This window comes from Sus scrofa, chromosome 12, assembly GCF_054392235.1.
Source record: "Sus scrofa isolate SSC_HxYL_T2T_F1_AM1 chromosome 12, Sscrofa_HxYL_maternal_Yorkshire_Landrace_v2.0, whole genome shotgun sequence".
In the NCBI taxonomy this organism is placed as follows: Eukaryota; Metazoa; Chordata; class Mammalia; order Artiodactyla; family Suidae; genus Sus; species Sus scrofa.
In genome coordinates this window covers 44427547-44443975 of record NC_139394.1, presented here as the reverse complement: position 1 = coordinate 44443975, position 16429 = coordinate 44427547, and the positions used below count along the sequence as shown (strand labels likewise).

Below are 16429 nucleotides of genomic sequence, written 5' to 3'. Positions count from 1 at the left end.
CTTGGGAAAACTGGAACGTGCTGAGAAAATAGATCTCTGATCCAGTCTTTATGGTGAGCAAAGATGAAAAGAGGTGGAGATGAGTAGCCTTGGCTGCTATGAGGGCAAAATATGAAGAATTTAATTGAAATATTTACATATTCACAGCTTAAGGCAGCATGAGGATGGAAAGTAAGGTTTGGAATCAGACAGATTCAAGTTTGGTTTGTTTGTTTTTTTTTTCTTTTTTTAGGGCCAAACCTGTGGCATATGGAAGTTCCCGGGCTAGGGGTCGAATCAGAGCTGCCGCTGCCAGCCTACGCCACAGCCACAGCCACAGCCACACGAGATCCCGCGAGCTGCATCTGTGACCTACACTACAGCTCACGGCAACACTAGATCCTCAACCCACTGAACAAGGCAAGTGACCAAAGCCACATCCTCACAGATACTAGTCAGATTCTCAAACCCACTGAGCCACAACAGGAACTCCCCAAGTTTGGATTCTCGTACTGCTCACTTACAAGCGTTATGTCCTTAACCTCGCTGGACTCCCATTTACTCTCCATGAGGTCTGACATGTGGACCGAGGGCTTAAGCACAGGAGCCTTGATAAATGTGGCTCCTGGATCTGGCAGACACTGCTGGTTGCCCACCCAAGTCCAACGCCACCCTGCACACTCCCGCCTTTCTAGTAGCATCCCTATTTCCTTCTAATGGCCACATGCCCCCAGGCTCAGCTCCAGGGCTACTTCCCAGTTGATCTAAGCCAATTACAATGGTCCCGTTTCCCTTGCCATGATTTAGATGTGGGTGCATGAAGCAGTTCTGCACTAATGTGATATAAGTCTGATAGAATTGGAAAAAAGTTCTGCATTTTCTTCGTCCTTAAAAGGACACAACAAGGAGGCAATCATATTTCTGCCTGTGGATATTGTCATGTCTGGACTGATGCTCAGAATGACTGTTTGGATGAGAGGGAGCCTGAAGACAAATCAATACAAAAGAACAGAGCAGGGCAGAGAGATAGAAAGGCCCTATGCCCTTTGAAGATAAGCCACCGAAAGAGCCAACCTTGGACTTCATATTACTAGAGATAATAATGCTTCTGTTTAAGCCTCTTTCAGCCACAACAATACACCAACCTTTAGCCTGAGTCAGTCTTTGGGAGTTCAAGTGCCTGACTTAAAAGCCATCAAGGGAGTTCCCATCATGGCTCAGTGGTTAGTGAATCCGACTAGGAACCATGAGGTTTCGGGTTTGATCCCTGGCCTTGCTCAGTGGGTTAAAGATCTGGTGTTGCCGTGACCTGTGGTATAGGTCGCAGACGCAGCTTGGATCCAGCGTTGCTGTGGCTGTGGTGTAGGCCAGTAGCTGCAGGTCTGATTCTACCCTTAGCCTGAGAACTTCCCTATGCTGTGGGTATGGCCCTAAAAAGACAAAATAAAGACGGTCTGGGGGGAACTCAATGACTATTTTGATCAGGTGAAAAATATTCCTGCCTTGCTCCTTTGCCATCTCGAAAATGCCTTAAAACCGACCCACTCATGTCTTTTTTTTTTTTTTTTTTTTGGTCTTTTGTCTTTTTGGGACTACACCTGTGTATATGGAGGTTCCCAGGCTAGGGGTCCAATCGGAGCTGCAGCTGCTGGCCTACACCACAGTCACAGCAACACAGGATCCGAGACACATCTGCAACCTGCACCACAGCTCATGGCAACGCCAGATCCTTAACCCACTGAGTAAGGCCAGGGCTCAAACCTGCAACCTCATGGTTTCTAGTCAGATTCGTTTCCGTGTGCCACAACGGGGCATATGATCTTGACAGGCCTCTCAAGCCGCACTCCCCTAGGGTCCAGACGAAACACGCAACATCACACACAGGAAATATGGCAGATTTGCCCAGGGCAGAGAGGGCAACCAGGCTCCACCTTGAATGCCAAGTCCACGACTGGTTGCAGCTGCCCGGAGTGCTATATGGAGAAAAACTAAAACTGCAAAGGGCTCTGGGCTCCGCAAAAAGAACGACTGCTTTATTGGTGGCGTGTGCATGGGCTCAGGATGCCCAAATGGTACAAGTGGCAGAGATCTGCCATTCCCAGCTTCATGTTTTGTTTCCTACTATGGCTGTAAATATGTGCCAACCATTCCTGGTGTCGGCTGCTGAAGGTTCATTTCTCCTGGGTGCCTGTGAATGCAGCAGCGCCAGGGTTCCTCCAGCTTTAGGCTCACCAAGCCTGTCCTCACTCAGGCAGATACCCTCGGGCCTGTCTGCCACTTGTTCGCATCCTCAGTGCATCTTGCTTTTACCCCTGCTGCTCATTGCCTCTCATGGTGTATCTTCTGCCTGCAACTCTGACTCCCCTTCCTGCAGCCAAGACACAACTAATTAATTACACAACAGGCTCTCCAACCAAGAAAGGTGGGCTTCCTTTAAAAAAATGTGGTCAGTAAACAATTCTGATCATTTCTCTCCTTTGCCTTTTATTGCCCCGTCCCCAGTGGCTGTTCCCCACGCCCCAGCCAGGGTTACAGCTCGCAGATGGATGGCCTTGATGGCGGTAACAGGCAGCGGGGGTTAGTGCATCCACTAGGGCACCAGGCTGTGGTACAGCTGGCAGGAAGAGAAAGGTAATTATATTGCATCTTGGAGCCACCGGCAATGAATTTCTGCATAAAGGACTAGATTTGCCATGTATTATTTACGCCAGCATCAATTTTCCCAGCTGGCTCTATTTACTGTGCAAATTCTCCTGTCTGTTGACGGGCAAGGCCATGGTTCAGCACCTCTGGTTACTCTCTACTGCGGAGGGGCCCCCACAGGGCACCATGCATGTTAACAAGTAGCTGGATGCCCCAGGCGCAGGTCACATCTTCCCTTCCACTTAAATTATATCCCTGGGACTGCAGTGAGCTCCTGGTCTCACTGGGTCCCGGTGATGCATGCAGGTGTGTGTGAAACCGAATCAGCAAGCGGAAAAGAGAAATAACCCTTCTTTGCGGCCCCCTCTGGAGGAAACTGAAAAATGACCTTCTGGGGAGAAGTTAGAGGGTTCTGGGGTTCAGGGGATTTCCTTTTTTTATGTTTTTAAGGGCAGGACCTGCATGAAGAAGAGTTTTGCATTTACAAGGTTACTTCCATCCAGTAACTCAAAGACAGAGCACAGGGAAAGGGAGCCCCATCTTACAGATGGAAAAACAGAGGCAAAAAGAAGGAGGGGAGCAACGGCCAGCTAGAGGCCTCAGGCTCATCCACTGGGTTAGGATGGAGCCAGGGTATGATGTGGACACACAAGGTCACCCTTTCAGTCACTAGAATGCCTCTTCTGATGCCCAAGCCAGGGAGAACTCGGCTCCCCTTGGAAACATATACGGTAGAAACAAGGGCAGAAAACCTGGCACCAGCGTGAATTTCTGGGTCTTTCCACAACGGCATCCTCTCTTGCCAGTGGCGCTGAGTTTCCGAGAGAGAAGAGCTGAGGACTGAGGTGTCTGCCCAGCCCAAGAGCATCTCTGCCGCCCGAGGGCTGCTGGCAGTGAAGGGCGGGCATTGCTGTGCAGGAGGGTTGGGTCTTGACACCTCGCCCTTTGCCTGCCAGCACAGTCATATGTCATCGCCCTGTGACGGATTCTGCTCTGGGGTCCCCCAGGTCCCAATGTCCACCATCTCCTGGAAACCTGTTGGCTGGAAGGAGACAGGAGGGGACAGTGAGAGGAGCGGCATAACCCTCTTCGGCTGCAGGGTCTCAGCATCCAAGAATTCCTCAGTGAGACACCTGTGGGCCCGGACACCACCCTCAGGGGCCGAGAATCCTGGCTTTCCCCTTGGGGCCGGCTCACCAGGCGGGGAGACTTGGTCAGACGTGCCACACGCCGGCTGCCTGCTCCTGCATCTTGGCTGATGTCCAGGAGAAGCCGGGTGCTGGGCACAAAGCTCCAGGAGCGTCCAAGGGCAGGTTTGTGCTTCCCGCTGTCCCTGTCTCGGGTCACATGGTTGGTCACCTGCGGCAGGAAAAAGCAAAGGCTTGTAGATCTGGGGATGCTAGGACAGAGGACAGCTGCTCCCGCTGCTTCGTTCCAATGCCCATTTGTTTAGGGATTGCCTATGGTTGCTTTCATGCTAAAGAGCAGCTGAGCAGTTCCAAGAGAGACCATATGACCATAAAGCCTCGAATACAGCCGTCCCTCATTATCTGCAAGTAGACTGGTTGCAGGACCCCCAGGGATACCAAAACCATGGATATAAAATAGTATTGTTCCGTTGGTTGGCCCTTTGCATCTGTGGGTTCCGCATCCATGAATTCAACCTACCACAGCTTGAGTCCACAGTTGGTGGAATCTACAGATGCAGAACACCCGGGTAAGGAAGGCCAACTGTATTTACTATCTGGTCCTTTAGGGAAAATAGTTTGCCATCCCCTGTAACATAAGTATTAAACAAAATAATATGCAGCTGCTGAACACGGTTTTTTTTTTTTTTTGGTCTTTTTGCCATTTCTAGGGCCACTCCCGCAGCATACAGAGGTTCCCAGGCTAGGGGTCTAATCAGAGCCATAGCCACTGGCCTACGCCACAGCCACAGCAATGTGGGCTCCAAGCCGCGTCTGCAATTTACACCACAGCTCACGGCAACGCCGGATCCTTAACTCACTGAGCAAGGCCAGGGATCGAACCCGCAACCTCATGGTTCCTAGTCAGATTCGCTAACCATTGCGCCACAACAGGAACTCCAACAACATGGCATTCTTAAAGAAACTACTAAGACACAGAAGGAGTTCTCTTGCACAGTAGGTTAAGGATCTGGTTTTGATCCCTGGCCACTTATGTGGATAAAAGAAAAAAAAAGAAAAAAAAAAAGAAAACTGTCCCTGATTCCTTGGCTATTTATTTATTATTTATTTTTTTTGCTTTTTAGGGCCGCACCAGCAGCATATGGAGGTTCCCAGGCTAGGGGTCTAATCAGAGCTGCAGCTGCCAGCCTACACCACAGCCACAGCAACGCAGGATCTGAGCCACATCTGCAACCTACACCACAGCTCACGGCAACACCAGGTCCTTAACCCACTGAGCAAGGCCAGGAATCGAAACCGTGTCCTCATGGATGCTAGTCAGATTTGTTACCTGCTGAGTCACAACAGGAACTCCCCTTGGCTATTTATGGTCCAGTTCGCTCCCAGTACCACACTGTAGATGTCAAGGTTAGTTGGGTGATGACCCTTCTCCATAGGGTCATTTTGGGGGTTCAGAAGCTGCTGTTTAAGGGAAGTAAAGAACCATAACTATGAGTTCCTACTGTGGCTCAGGAGCTAATGCATCTGACTAGTATCCACGACAGTGAGGGTTCACCTCCCTGGCCTCACTCAGTGGGTTAAGGATCCAGCGTTGCCATGAGCTGCGGCATAGATCACAGATGTGGCTTGGATCTAGTGTTGCTTTGGCTGTGATGAAGGCCAGCAGCTGCAGCTCAGATTCGACCCCTAGCCCGGGAACTTCCATAGGACGCAGGTGAGGCCCTAAATATCAAAAATGAAAAAAAAAAAAGAACTATAACTAGAAAGTTCATCTCCCCACTTGGTGAAATCCAGGAAACAGAGGTAAGACAAGCATGGCTGGCCAAGCCCGCTTCCTACCACCACTGCCACGCCCAGGTCCCGTGCCAGGGTCTTCAGCTCTCGGGCCAGCTGCATCATCAAGGCCAAGCCTGGAGGAGAAACAGCAGAGAGGGTGGGCAGCAGAGCAGCAGGGACCAGGATGGCCGAAAACTGGACTCCAGAGCCAGGAGGCAAGAGCGCAACCCCAACCCTGGGCTCTGCCACACCACTCACCTTCCCTCTGCTGACCTCCCAGAAGAGGGGAGACCACCGCAGTGACCGAGTCCACCACCACCACCTTCACAGTCCCTGCAGAACTGCTCACCTGGAGGGGGATGATGGGAAGCGGATGCCATGAACCATCTGGCCTCTAGGGGGCGCCCATTACAGGACGACCTTGTTCCTGTAGCAGAAACTGCTAAGAAATAACCTCCTCCACCCCACATACAGCTGCGCGGGTCTGACGGATTTGCATCAATGCCTTTCTTGCCCATCCCCATGTGTATGTATACCAGAGTTTACCGAAGACTTGGGTGGACAGAGGGAGTTGAAATCACAGGTCATCCCAGATACCCTAAAAAAATTAAACTGAAGTGAGTTCCCGTCGTGGTGCAGTGGTTAACGAATCTGACTAAGAACCATGAGGTTGCAGGTTCGATCCCTGGCCTTGCTCAATGGGTTAAGGATCCAGCGTTGCCGTGAGCTGTGGTGTGGGTCGCAGACTCGGCTCGGATCCCATGTTGCTGTGGCTCTGGTGTAGGCCAGCGGCTACAGCTCCGATTGGACCCCTAGCCTGGGAACCTCCATATGCTGTGGGAGCAGCCCAAGAAATGGCAAAAAGACCAAAAAAAAAAAAAAAAAAATTAAACTGAAGGAATCTGTGCTCAAATCCCGGGGCCCCCTGGTCAGGAATTTTCTTCGTGGAATCTTTCTCCTTATGGCCAGCCCCTCGCCATACTGTCAGGTTCCTCTCTTGCCTCTCCTGCTTACTCTCCAAGTTCAAAACTTCTGCTAGTAAAGAGGTTAGCCTTCTCTTTAGTCCACTGACTCCTCCTAGGTGGTGCCTCTCGAGCCTCATCTTCCATATCTAAAGTTTCCAAATACAGACGATACAGACAGCCACCTGCTGAAACCACGTTTTGTCCCCACTCGAGCACGAGCATCCTCCCAGTTTCTTGCACCTAACCTGTCCTTGACGCCTCCCTTCTCTTCTCCCTCTCTCCTTATATCCGATGCCCTGGATAATTCTGTTTCCACAAATTTTTTTTCACTTCATGTTAGCCAAGTCTTGGATGTTCAGCTTCTCTGGTCTTTGGTACGTCTCGCCCTTTGTCTCCCGGTTACTGACTCTGACCAGTCATCATCTTGTCTAAGGGGCGATGGCAGAGGAGAGAGAGATCGGCTTAGCCCTCGCTTCCTCTTCTCTGGGCGGCAGGTTGAAATCTCTGGCTAAGATGGGACAGCAAGGCTTTCACCGCCTGTAACTACGGAGCTATCAGGTCACGTGTGCCAGACAGACCCCACGCTTCCCACCTCTAGGTGTTCAAGCCCCCTATGATGCCTTTCCCTTGACCGTGGGGGAGTCCTGTGTCTGGCTTTCTAATAAAGCCAAAAGTGGTGAGTTCCCACTGTGGCTCAGCAGGTTATGAACCCAACTAGTATCCATGAGGATGTGGGTTCAACCCCCGGCCTTGCTCCGTGGGTTAAGGATCCGGCATTGCAGAGAAAAGAAAAAAATAAAATGCCGAAGGTGTTGGCTGTCACTCTCTGGACTGGGCTATGATATAAGGCAAAGGTAATATGCTGCCACTCCTGTGATTACATCATGTTATATAAGACCTCGTGTTGCATTTTGCTCTCACTCTTTCGCTGTCTTTTTCGGGCTGTACCCACGGCATATGGAAGTTCTCAGCCTAGGTCTATCGGAGCTGTAGCTGCCTGCCTTCACCACAGCCACGCCAGTTCCAAGCTACATCTGCACCCTATACCACAGCTCACGCAACGCCAGATCTTTAACCCACTGAGCAAGGCTGGGATCAAACCCACATCCTCGTGGATACTAATCAGGTTCGTTACCTGAGCCACAATGGGAACTCCTCTTGTGCTGTCTTGCAGCAAGGGCTGCCGTGCTGTGAACCACCTATGGAAAGGGCCATATGGCAGGAACAATGGGCAGACTGGACTTCAAGGTGGACCCTGGCTAACTGCCAGCAAGAAACTGAAGCCTCTAGAAATGCATTCTGCTGACAATGTGAATGAACTGGTAAGCAATTCTTCTTCAGTTGAGCCTCCAGATGAGCACACAATCCAGCTGCCACCTTGATTCCAGCCTAATGAGACCCTCCGAAGCAGAGGAGCAGGCTAAGCTGTGCCCAGATTCCTGAAACTGTGAGGTGATAAATACCTGTCCTCTTAAGTCACTAAGTTTGTAGTAATTTGTTATGTAATAATAGAATATTGGAGTTCCTATCGTGGCGCAGTGGTTAACGAATCCAACTAGGAACCATGAGGTTGCAGGTTCAGTCCCTGGCCTTGCTCAGTGGGTTGGGGATCCCGCGTTGCTGTGGCTGTGGTGTAGGCCGGTGGCTATAGCTCCGATTCAACCCCTAGCCTGGGAACCTCCATATGCCATGGGAGTGGCTCAAGAAAAGGCAAAAAGACAAAAAGACAAAAAAAAAGAAAAAGAATATATACAAGCTACAGTAAAAAAAAAAAAAAAAAAAGAAAAGAAAAAAAAAGTCCTTTGACAAGTGAGTTGAATTTTTTTTTGTTTTTTGTTTTTTGTCTTTTTAGGGCTGTACCCATGGCATATGGAGGTTCCCAGGCTAGGGGTCTAGTCAGAGCTACAGCTGCCGGCCTACTCCCGAGCCACAGCAACGCCAGATCTGAGCCTCATCTATGACCCACAGCTCATGGCAACACCGGATCCTTAACCCACCGAGCAAGGCCAGGGATCAAACCTGCAACCTCACGGTTCCCAGTTGGGTTCGTTAACCACTGCACCACAGTGGGAACTCCTGAGTTGAGATAGTTGGTTTATAAGCTTTGTTCTTATCCTAGACATGTGGTGACCTTGAGCAGCTCACTGCATGTCTCTAGCATGAGAGGGCTGGCTTCGATCAGGACTACTTGACTCCATGTCTTAACACACAGGAGGGTTATAACCAGCTATGATTCCTACAGCAAGTGTTTGTTCAACTATCACATGGTGTAATGTTTGTAAAAACGATTTACTCCATCTACCGCCCTAGGGATGCCCTTGGGAAAACGTCATGCCTTTGGGTGAGAAAAAAGGTTAAGACGAATTAAACTAATTAAATAGAATTAAACTGTTCTCTCTAAGGTCTTCCAAACCGAAGAGTGTATAAACCAGTGCACCAAATCCTATCTACACACCTATCAGGTGTAGCAGGGCATGGACCCAAATGCCTTTCCAGATTCCTCTTCCTCGTTAACAGGACTCTGAGTATGTTCAAGTACTGGGCAGAACTCTCCTGACAGAGGGAAGGTGGGCCCAACCCCTTCCCTGGTCTAAGACATACATATAACTCAGTTTTGGCCAATTAGATGTAAGAGGAGGTGGGAAGTACATTGGTGGGTTACAGAGAAAGATTTTTCTTCCTTTATAAAAGAGAAGAGGCACAGAAAAGAGGCATGTATCTCTTACTGCCCTGAATATGGATGTGATATGGATGTGTGGAGACATGATGCTTAGAGCTATAGCAGCTGCTTTGCAATCACGAGGAAGAAGAGCAGAGAACCAGGCACACCAACCTGGAGCCCTCACATTATGGACCTGCCAACCTCCAGGCTCATATGAGACAATTAAACGTCCTCAAGGGTCAAACATCTATTAGACAGACTCTATTACTTGCAGCTGAGAGCAATCCTAACTGAGCCAGCAGGGTAATGCAGCAATGAATACGACATGATCCTGGCACTCAAGGAGCTAATTGTTTAGTAAGGAAGATGAGCATGTCAATGAGGAGGCACTCAGGAATGAATGAAGCATTCAGGAATCCCATCCTGGGAGTGGCGGGCCCAGCTGGAGTCACCAGACTGCACAGCTACATTCCCAAGCAGAGTCTGCCGTAGGACACCTGCCCACAGGCAGACCTCACCGGCGAGCCGGGGGAAGCAGGAAGGGGTGGAAAGCAGGCTTACCTGCTGGGCTACAGCTCCTCGCAGGTCCTGGAGCACATCCAGCATCTGGAAGATGTCAAACACACGCACCACCTGGATCCTCTGGAGAGCTCCCGCCTGAAGGGGTGGGAAAGAGAAAGAAGGCTTTGGAGAAGAGCAGGGGGTCGGGCAAGATGAAGAGGGATTTTGAGGCTGAGCAGGAAGAGGCACTTAGATGCAAGGACTCAGGTCCATGATGGCAAATGGGCTTTCTCTGATGGGCCAGTTCCCAACCAAGGGGTGCCGAGCTGTAAAGCCAAGTCAGAGCTCCACAGGAAGGAGTGACAGGACTGATGAGTGTGTCTACCACGGGCAAAAAAATGAGGTAGAAACAGAGGTGGGGTGTGTGGCAGCCCTGCATGAGGTTGGGGTTGGGTTTCCTGGATCAGAGCAGGTGGCATCTGAGCTGGGCTGATGTCATAATGGGGAGGCCTGCAGCAAACAGCAAGTGTCAGTAGAACACCCCGTTTCGAAGACAGAGACGACTCTTTACCCAAATGGCCACCATTCTTGCCATGTTCGATAACGGGGTTTTACAGTATCAGAGCCTCAAAGGATCCCCACTCCCCCTGCCCTTTACCTGCTCCTCCTCATCTGAGGTTCTGGCCTGAAGCAGCTGGAGGATGCGGGAGGCTGTGAGCCCGCCGTTGGAATCGATGTACAGGACCTTCTGCTGCAGGCTGTGGGCCACGTTCGCAGCCACACAGAGACACACCTGAGTAGAGACGGGGCACCAGGTGAACTTGAACCCTCAAGGAATGCCCAGAAAGGGAGCTTCCAAACACCAAATTGTGCCCAGATCCCAGAGACACCAATGGGCCAAGTTCGAAGCCCACCCCTCACCACCCGTCTTCTCCCTTCCCAGCTCTGAACCACGAGCACACGGCAGAAGCGGCCCCAGGGATCCAGGGCTAGGCACCCCCTCCTCCAACCCTCCCGGCTGCCAGCCACGCGTGTACCTGGGTTTTGCCGCTACCTGGGCCTCCTACGATTTCAGTCACTTCTCCAGTATAAAGACCGGCATCGAGCAGTTTGTCCAGGCTGGCGGCAGAGGAAGAGGGAAAATAATCAATCAAGGGGACTGGTGGGAAGGGAGGGGGGTTGGAACCAGGAAGAAAAGCTGCACGTTCCCTCCAAGCACTGTTCTGTCCAGAGACCGTCTAACATTCTGGCCAGGAGGCTTCTCCGGGTGGGGTTTCCTTCAGGGAAGGGGGGCACGGCTAAATGCTCCTCCTCTGGCCCCTCATCCCTTCACTCCCGGCTTCAGGGTCACCTCTGGGTGATCACCCGTCCACGGAGGCCTTTGCCGCCCCATCCAAAGGTCTCCTCTCATTCTCCATCTCAGCCCTTTGCATGAGCACTTCCCCTAATTTGTCATTAAAAACAAACAAACAAAAACTCTGAAATAATTACAGATTCACAAGAAGTTGCAAAAAACAATGTATGAGAGAGTTGCTGTCGTGGCTCAGTGGTTAACGAATCCGACTAGGAACCATGAGGTTGCAGGTTCCATCTCTGCCCTTGCTCAGTGGGTTAACGATCCGGGATCCGGTGTTGCTGTGAGCTGTGGTGTAGGTCGCAGACGCGGCTCGGACCCTGCGTTGCTGTGGCTCTGGTGTAGGCCAATGGCTACAGCTCTGATTTGACCCCTAGCCTGGGAACCTCCATATGCCGCAGGGGCGGCCCAAGAAATGGCAAAAAAGGACAAAAAAAAAACCCCAAAACAATGTATGGGGAGGTCCCCTGTATCCCTCCCCTCATTTCCCCCAATGGCAGCATCTTTCACCCTAAGACGTACTGTGCTGCAGTACAACCTCACAAACTGACACTGGAGCCATCGCCGGCCTTATTCAGATCCACCAGTACTTCCACATGTGTCTGTGTGTATAGATCTAGCCATTTCTTCACATGCCTGGGTTTATGTAATGGTCAGAAATAAGACACCGAACAGGAGTTCCCGTCGTAGCACAGTAGAAACAAATCCGACTGGGAACCCTGAGGTTGCCGGTTCGATCCCTGGCCTCGCTCAGTGGGTTAAGGATCCAGTGTTGCCGTGAGCTGCAGTGTACGCTGCAGACATGGCTCGGATCTGCGGCTGTGGCGTAGGCTGGCAGCTACAGCTCCGATTCGATCCCAAGCCTGGGAACCTCCATATGCTGCGGGTGCGGCCCTAAAAAGACCAAAAAAAAAAAAGAATCAGTCGCATTCTTGACCATGAGGATCAGTCTGCATTAGAAATTCCTAAATCCACCTCCCAGCTGACTTCTCACCTGTTTACATTCCACGTCTCTTACCACCTAAAGGACCCCCCCCTTTTTTCTACCTTTTGTCTTTTTAGGGTGGCACTCGCGGCATATGGAGGTTCCCAGGCTAGGGGTTGAATCGGAGCTATAGCTGCTGGCCTGCACCACAGCCACAGCAACTTGGGATCTGAGCCTCATCTGCGATCTACACCACAGCTCACGGCAACGCCAGATCCTTAACCCACTGAGCAAGGCCAGAGATTGAACCTGGGTCTTCATGGACACTGGTCGGGTTCGTTAACCACTGAGCCATGACAAGAACTCCTCATCTGTTTTGTTTTGGCCTCATTCTAGGCACAAGGAAGTTCCCCAGCCCAGAATCAAGCCCATACCCACAGGGTGACAACGGCACAGCAGGGACAATGGCAGATCCTTAACCCACTGAGCCACCAGGAAACTCCAGCACCACCTGTTCTGAACACAAAGGATTTCTAGGATTTATCCCCCACCTTTCCCTCTGAACTGGCTTTCAGTCATTCATTCAAACAGCACATTTCCTGAAGGCCTTTTACAAGGCAGAGGCACAGATGAATAAGACATAGCTCTGGCCTTCAAGGAACAACCCACCTCCCCCAGTCAACGCAGCTCTTCCCAGCCACGGTGCGTAGTCCCTTGTCCTTGTAAAGATCCATGGCGCCCACCGGCACTAAAGGCTATGAGAAAGCCCGCAATAGAGAAACCCGCTTAATTTGGGTCAACTAGCATTTCCCACGCTATTGACTCCCCTCCCACAGTAAAGTCACAACCACCCAGTGTCCACAGAACACTTCGAGGAAGGCTAGAAACCTAGTGAGTCATTTTTTTTCTTTTTAGGGCCGCACCTGCAGCATATGGAGGTTCCCAGGCTAGGGGTCTAATCGGAGCTACTGCTGCCGGCCTACACCACAGCCACAGCAACTCGGGATCCAAGCTGTGTCTGTGACCTTTATCACAGCTCACGGCAATGCCAGATCCTTAACCCACTGAGCGAGGCCAGGGATCGAACCCACATCCTCATGGATCCCAGTCAGGTTCATTAACTGCTAAGCCATGAAGGGACCTCCTGGCGGGTCATCTCTCTATCCCCCCGGGTGGGCAGGCTTATCACATTTCTTCAACATGCCTCCTGCTGTCACCAGCCCTAAACCAGCTCACATGCCCTCCCCTGCCACATCCTCCCGGGGCTCTCTGCTGCCAGCCTCCCTGGCCCCATCCACCGGAGTACCTCGACGCCACGCCTGTACGTCCACTTGCGCAAGAAAGCCTCCCACCCGGAGGGGGGGCAACAGGGCAGACGTGTTATTTAGAGTTGTGTTCTTAGACTTAGGAATGTGACAGGCATGACTTCAAGGGCCTGGTCTGCCACCTACTAGCTGGGGGATCTTGAGCAAGTCACTACCTGTCCCGCTTTTCTCATCTACAGGATGGTGATTTTCAGGGGAACACATTCATTGTGGTTGTGAAGATAAATGCAAGGAGGTATCCAGTTATTTCAGGTCACAGTGTCTGGTTCCTGGTGAGTGCTCAGAAAGCCCATCCGTTCCAGACTGCCCAAGGCCTGCCTCCTCCACAGAGCCTCCCAGACAGTGAAGTCCCTTGCAGTGACCCATGGCAGCTGCCATTCTGCCAATTTTCCACCTGACTGTTTCCGAAATGCTGCTTCAGTATATGCTGGTTTTTTTCTTCTTTTTTTTTTTTTTGTTTTTTGGCTTTTCTAGGGCCCCTCCCGTGACATATGGAAGTTCCCAGGCTAGGGGTCTAATAGGAGCTGTAGCCACCGGCCTACGCCAGAGCCACAGCAACGCGGGATCCTGAGCCGCGTCTGCAACCTACACCACAGCTCTCGGCAACCCACTGAGCAAGGCCAAGGACCAAACCCACAACCTCATGGTTCCTAGTCGGATTCGTTAACCACTGTGCCATGACGGGAACCCCCCTTCTTCTTTTTTTCTGACCGCCCCATGGCACATGGAATTCCCAGGCCAGGGATCATATCCTAAGCCACAGCTGCAGCAACACCAGATCCTTAACCCACTGTGCCAGGTTGGGGATCTAACCTGTATCCCAGGGCTCCCAAGATGCTGCTGGTCCTGTGGCACCACAGTGGGAATGCCTGGGCTGGTTTTATAAATTCCCAAAGGCCAAGGCTGCTCCCTGTTAGTCACCACCCCCAACACACACGTGCCCACACCCCTCTCTTCTGTCCCTTGCTTTTCTCTACCCACCAGACCCCACACTCCTTAAGTGCGAGGGCCTTGCCTCACGCATATTCGTATCATTGGCATACATCTGTCACCTATAGGCACTTGGCCAGTGCTTGATGAATGACAGACCTGGACCCCCAGCTGCAGAAAGCAGGCGCCATGCTATATGAACCTTGCCAAGAGGACATGCACGGGAAAGAGCAAAGGCCAAACCAATCCAAAGACCTTGGTGGTGGCAGTGCTCTTTATCAAATTCTGTACAAACAGGCCAGGAAAGAGGTCAGCCTTCCTTGGCCAGAAGCCGCCTGTTTTCTTCCAACGCGTTCCCTCTCCAAACTGCACAGCAGAACATAAATCACTCCTGTCCCTTCCTGCTGCAGAGTACAGCGAAAGAACCAGGTTCTGGATCAAGTGCGCCAGGGCTGGAGCCCTGGCTGGTATATAGTAGGCACTCAAATAAATGGTATTCAGTTGTGCTCTCTTGCCCCATCGTTTTTTTTCTTTTTGGGGCTGTGCCCGCAGCATATGAAAGTTCGCAGGCTAGGGGTCAAATTGGAGCTGCTGCCGCCAGCCTACACCACAGCCGCAGCAACACCAGATCCAAGACCCGTCTGTGACCTACACAGCTCACAGCAATGTCAGATCTTTAAGCCACTCAGCAAGACCAAGGATCAAACATGCATCCTTATGGATACTTAACCCACCTCAGGTTCTTAACCCAGTGAGCTACAAGGGGAACTCCCTGCCCCATCCTTAAGTGAAAGGGCAGAAAGGGCCAGAGAAAAGTTGCTCTGATCTGTGGAATAATATCTGTGGAAGTGCTGACATCTTGTGTTACAGGACAGTGATTCTCAACCAGTAGCAATTTTGGCCCCCAGGGTCATTTGGCAACAGCTAGAGCCATTTTTGATAGTCATGACCTATGAAGGAGAGGGGTGTAACTGGCATCTACTGGGGTGGAGGCCAGGGATGCTGCCAGACATCCTACTATATGCACAAGACAGCCACCCCCCAAAATTATGCATCCTAAGTGGTTAGGAGTCAGAGAAACTCTGCTACAGGGTAAGATAACTCAGAAATCCTGACCCCCCCTCCCGTGTCTCCTTCAACCACAGCTGAAGCAGCCTGCTCTTTCTCAAGCATCAAAAGCCCAGCCAGAGCCTCTGGCCTCTCGCCTTCTGCCCCAGCTACACACACACAAACCTTCTAATGCCGGTGGACAGGATGGCCGTGGACGTCTTCAGTTCCTCGTAGAGATCAGCGCCATTGCAGGGAAAAGCGGAGAACTGAGCCAGCAGCACCCGCCTCAGGGCGACCAGGGCCTGCGGAAGGGGCGGGGCAACTCAGGAAGCTGCCGGAGCAGCCGGGAGTGTGCGGCAGCGACCCGCCAAGGGAGGGGGCCATCCAGGGTCTCCTAGCCCCCCCCCCCTTATCAATCTCTGGGGACACTCTGCTCGGGGATGGGCATTTAGAGACACCCATGTTTGGAGTGTGGAGATCGCCAGCTCACCTTATAAGACAAACCACATTTCTGGGCTACCTCCTCCAAGTCTGCAGAAACCAGGTCCACCACTGAAAACAAAACACGCGGGGTTGATGCGCGGCAAGGGAGGCCCCAGACTCCCGCCCGTGACTTTTCCTCGCCTACGCGAACTAGCGGAGCCGCGGGGGCTGGCGCGGCGCCTAGCCCACAGTGGGGGGTTCTAGCCCTCCTGGAGCGGGGCTTGCCCAGTCCCACCCTCCCAAGCTCTGCCAGAAGGCTGTGGGCGTCGGAGGCAGGGGAGGGGCCCCACCCAGTGGGCCAGGGCCGGGGCCAGCCTCCGCGCTGGGCCCAGCCATGTGGCCCGCACAGGCGCGCGCCCACGGTCACCTGTCTTGATCCCGCGGCTCTGCAGAAGCTGGACCATGTCCTGAGTGAGGCCGGGGCACAGTCCGGCCCGAAGCACGCCCATGTTCCCTGGAGGCCCCGGGGCCGCTGGTCCTGGGGGCATCCGCGAGGCCCTCTCCAGACACCCCGCAGCACCCCCTTCCGGACCAAACGCTGGGGGCTGGCGTCGGGAGGAGGCGGCGCACAGGGTGTGGACCCTGCCTGGTCTCCCGCGCCCAGGAGCCTGCCTGCCCGGCCCCGCCGCCGCTTCCGGTTTCCAGGCTCCAGGGCCTGGCCTGCGGCGCCACCTGCCGACCGCCGGGC

The 16429-nt window shown here is 52.4% G+C and overlaps 1 protein-coding gene across 3 annotated transcripts; it reads right to left on the bottom strand.

The window, feature by feature from the left end:
* Positions 1 to 1991: 1991 nt before the first annotated feature.
* On the bottom strand, positions 1992 to 16383 carry RAD51D (RAD51 paralog D). Of its 3 annotated transcripts, XM_021067413.2 has the most exons (10): positions 16109 to 16383; positions 15749 to 15810; positions 15442 to 15560; positions 10712 to 10793; positions 10333 to 10467; positions 9735 to 9830; positions 5805 to 5895; positions 5610 to 5680; positions 3820 to 3981; positions 1992 to 3664 (listed from the first exon to the last, which is right to left on the bottom strand). In XM_021067413.2, exons 1-10 carry the CDS (start codon positions 16227 to 16229, stop codon positions 3584 to 3586), a joined length of 1020 nt encoding a protein of 339 aa, XP_020923072.2. In that variant the 5' UTR covers positions 16230 to 16383; the 3' UTR covers positions 1992 to 3583. The 3 variants fall into 3 exon arrangements, 2 of the variants coding, with proteins under 2 accessions (XP_020923072.2, XP_020923074.2); XM_021067415.2 differs by lacking the exons at positions 5610 to 5680; positions 5805 to 5895; XR_014821395.1 differs by lacking the exons at positions 1992 to 3664; positions 3820 to 3981; positions 5610 to 5680; positions 5805 to 5895 and adding an exon at positions 7441 to 8066 and having other exon boundaries at positions 8574 to 9830.
* Positions 16384 to 16429: the final 46 nt, after the last annotated feature.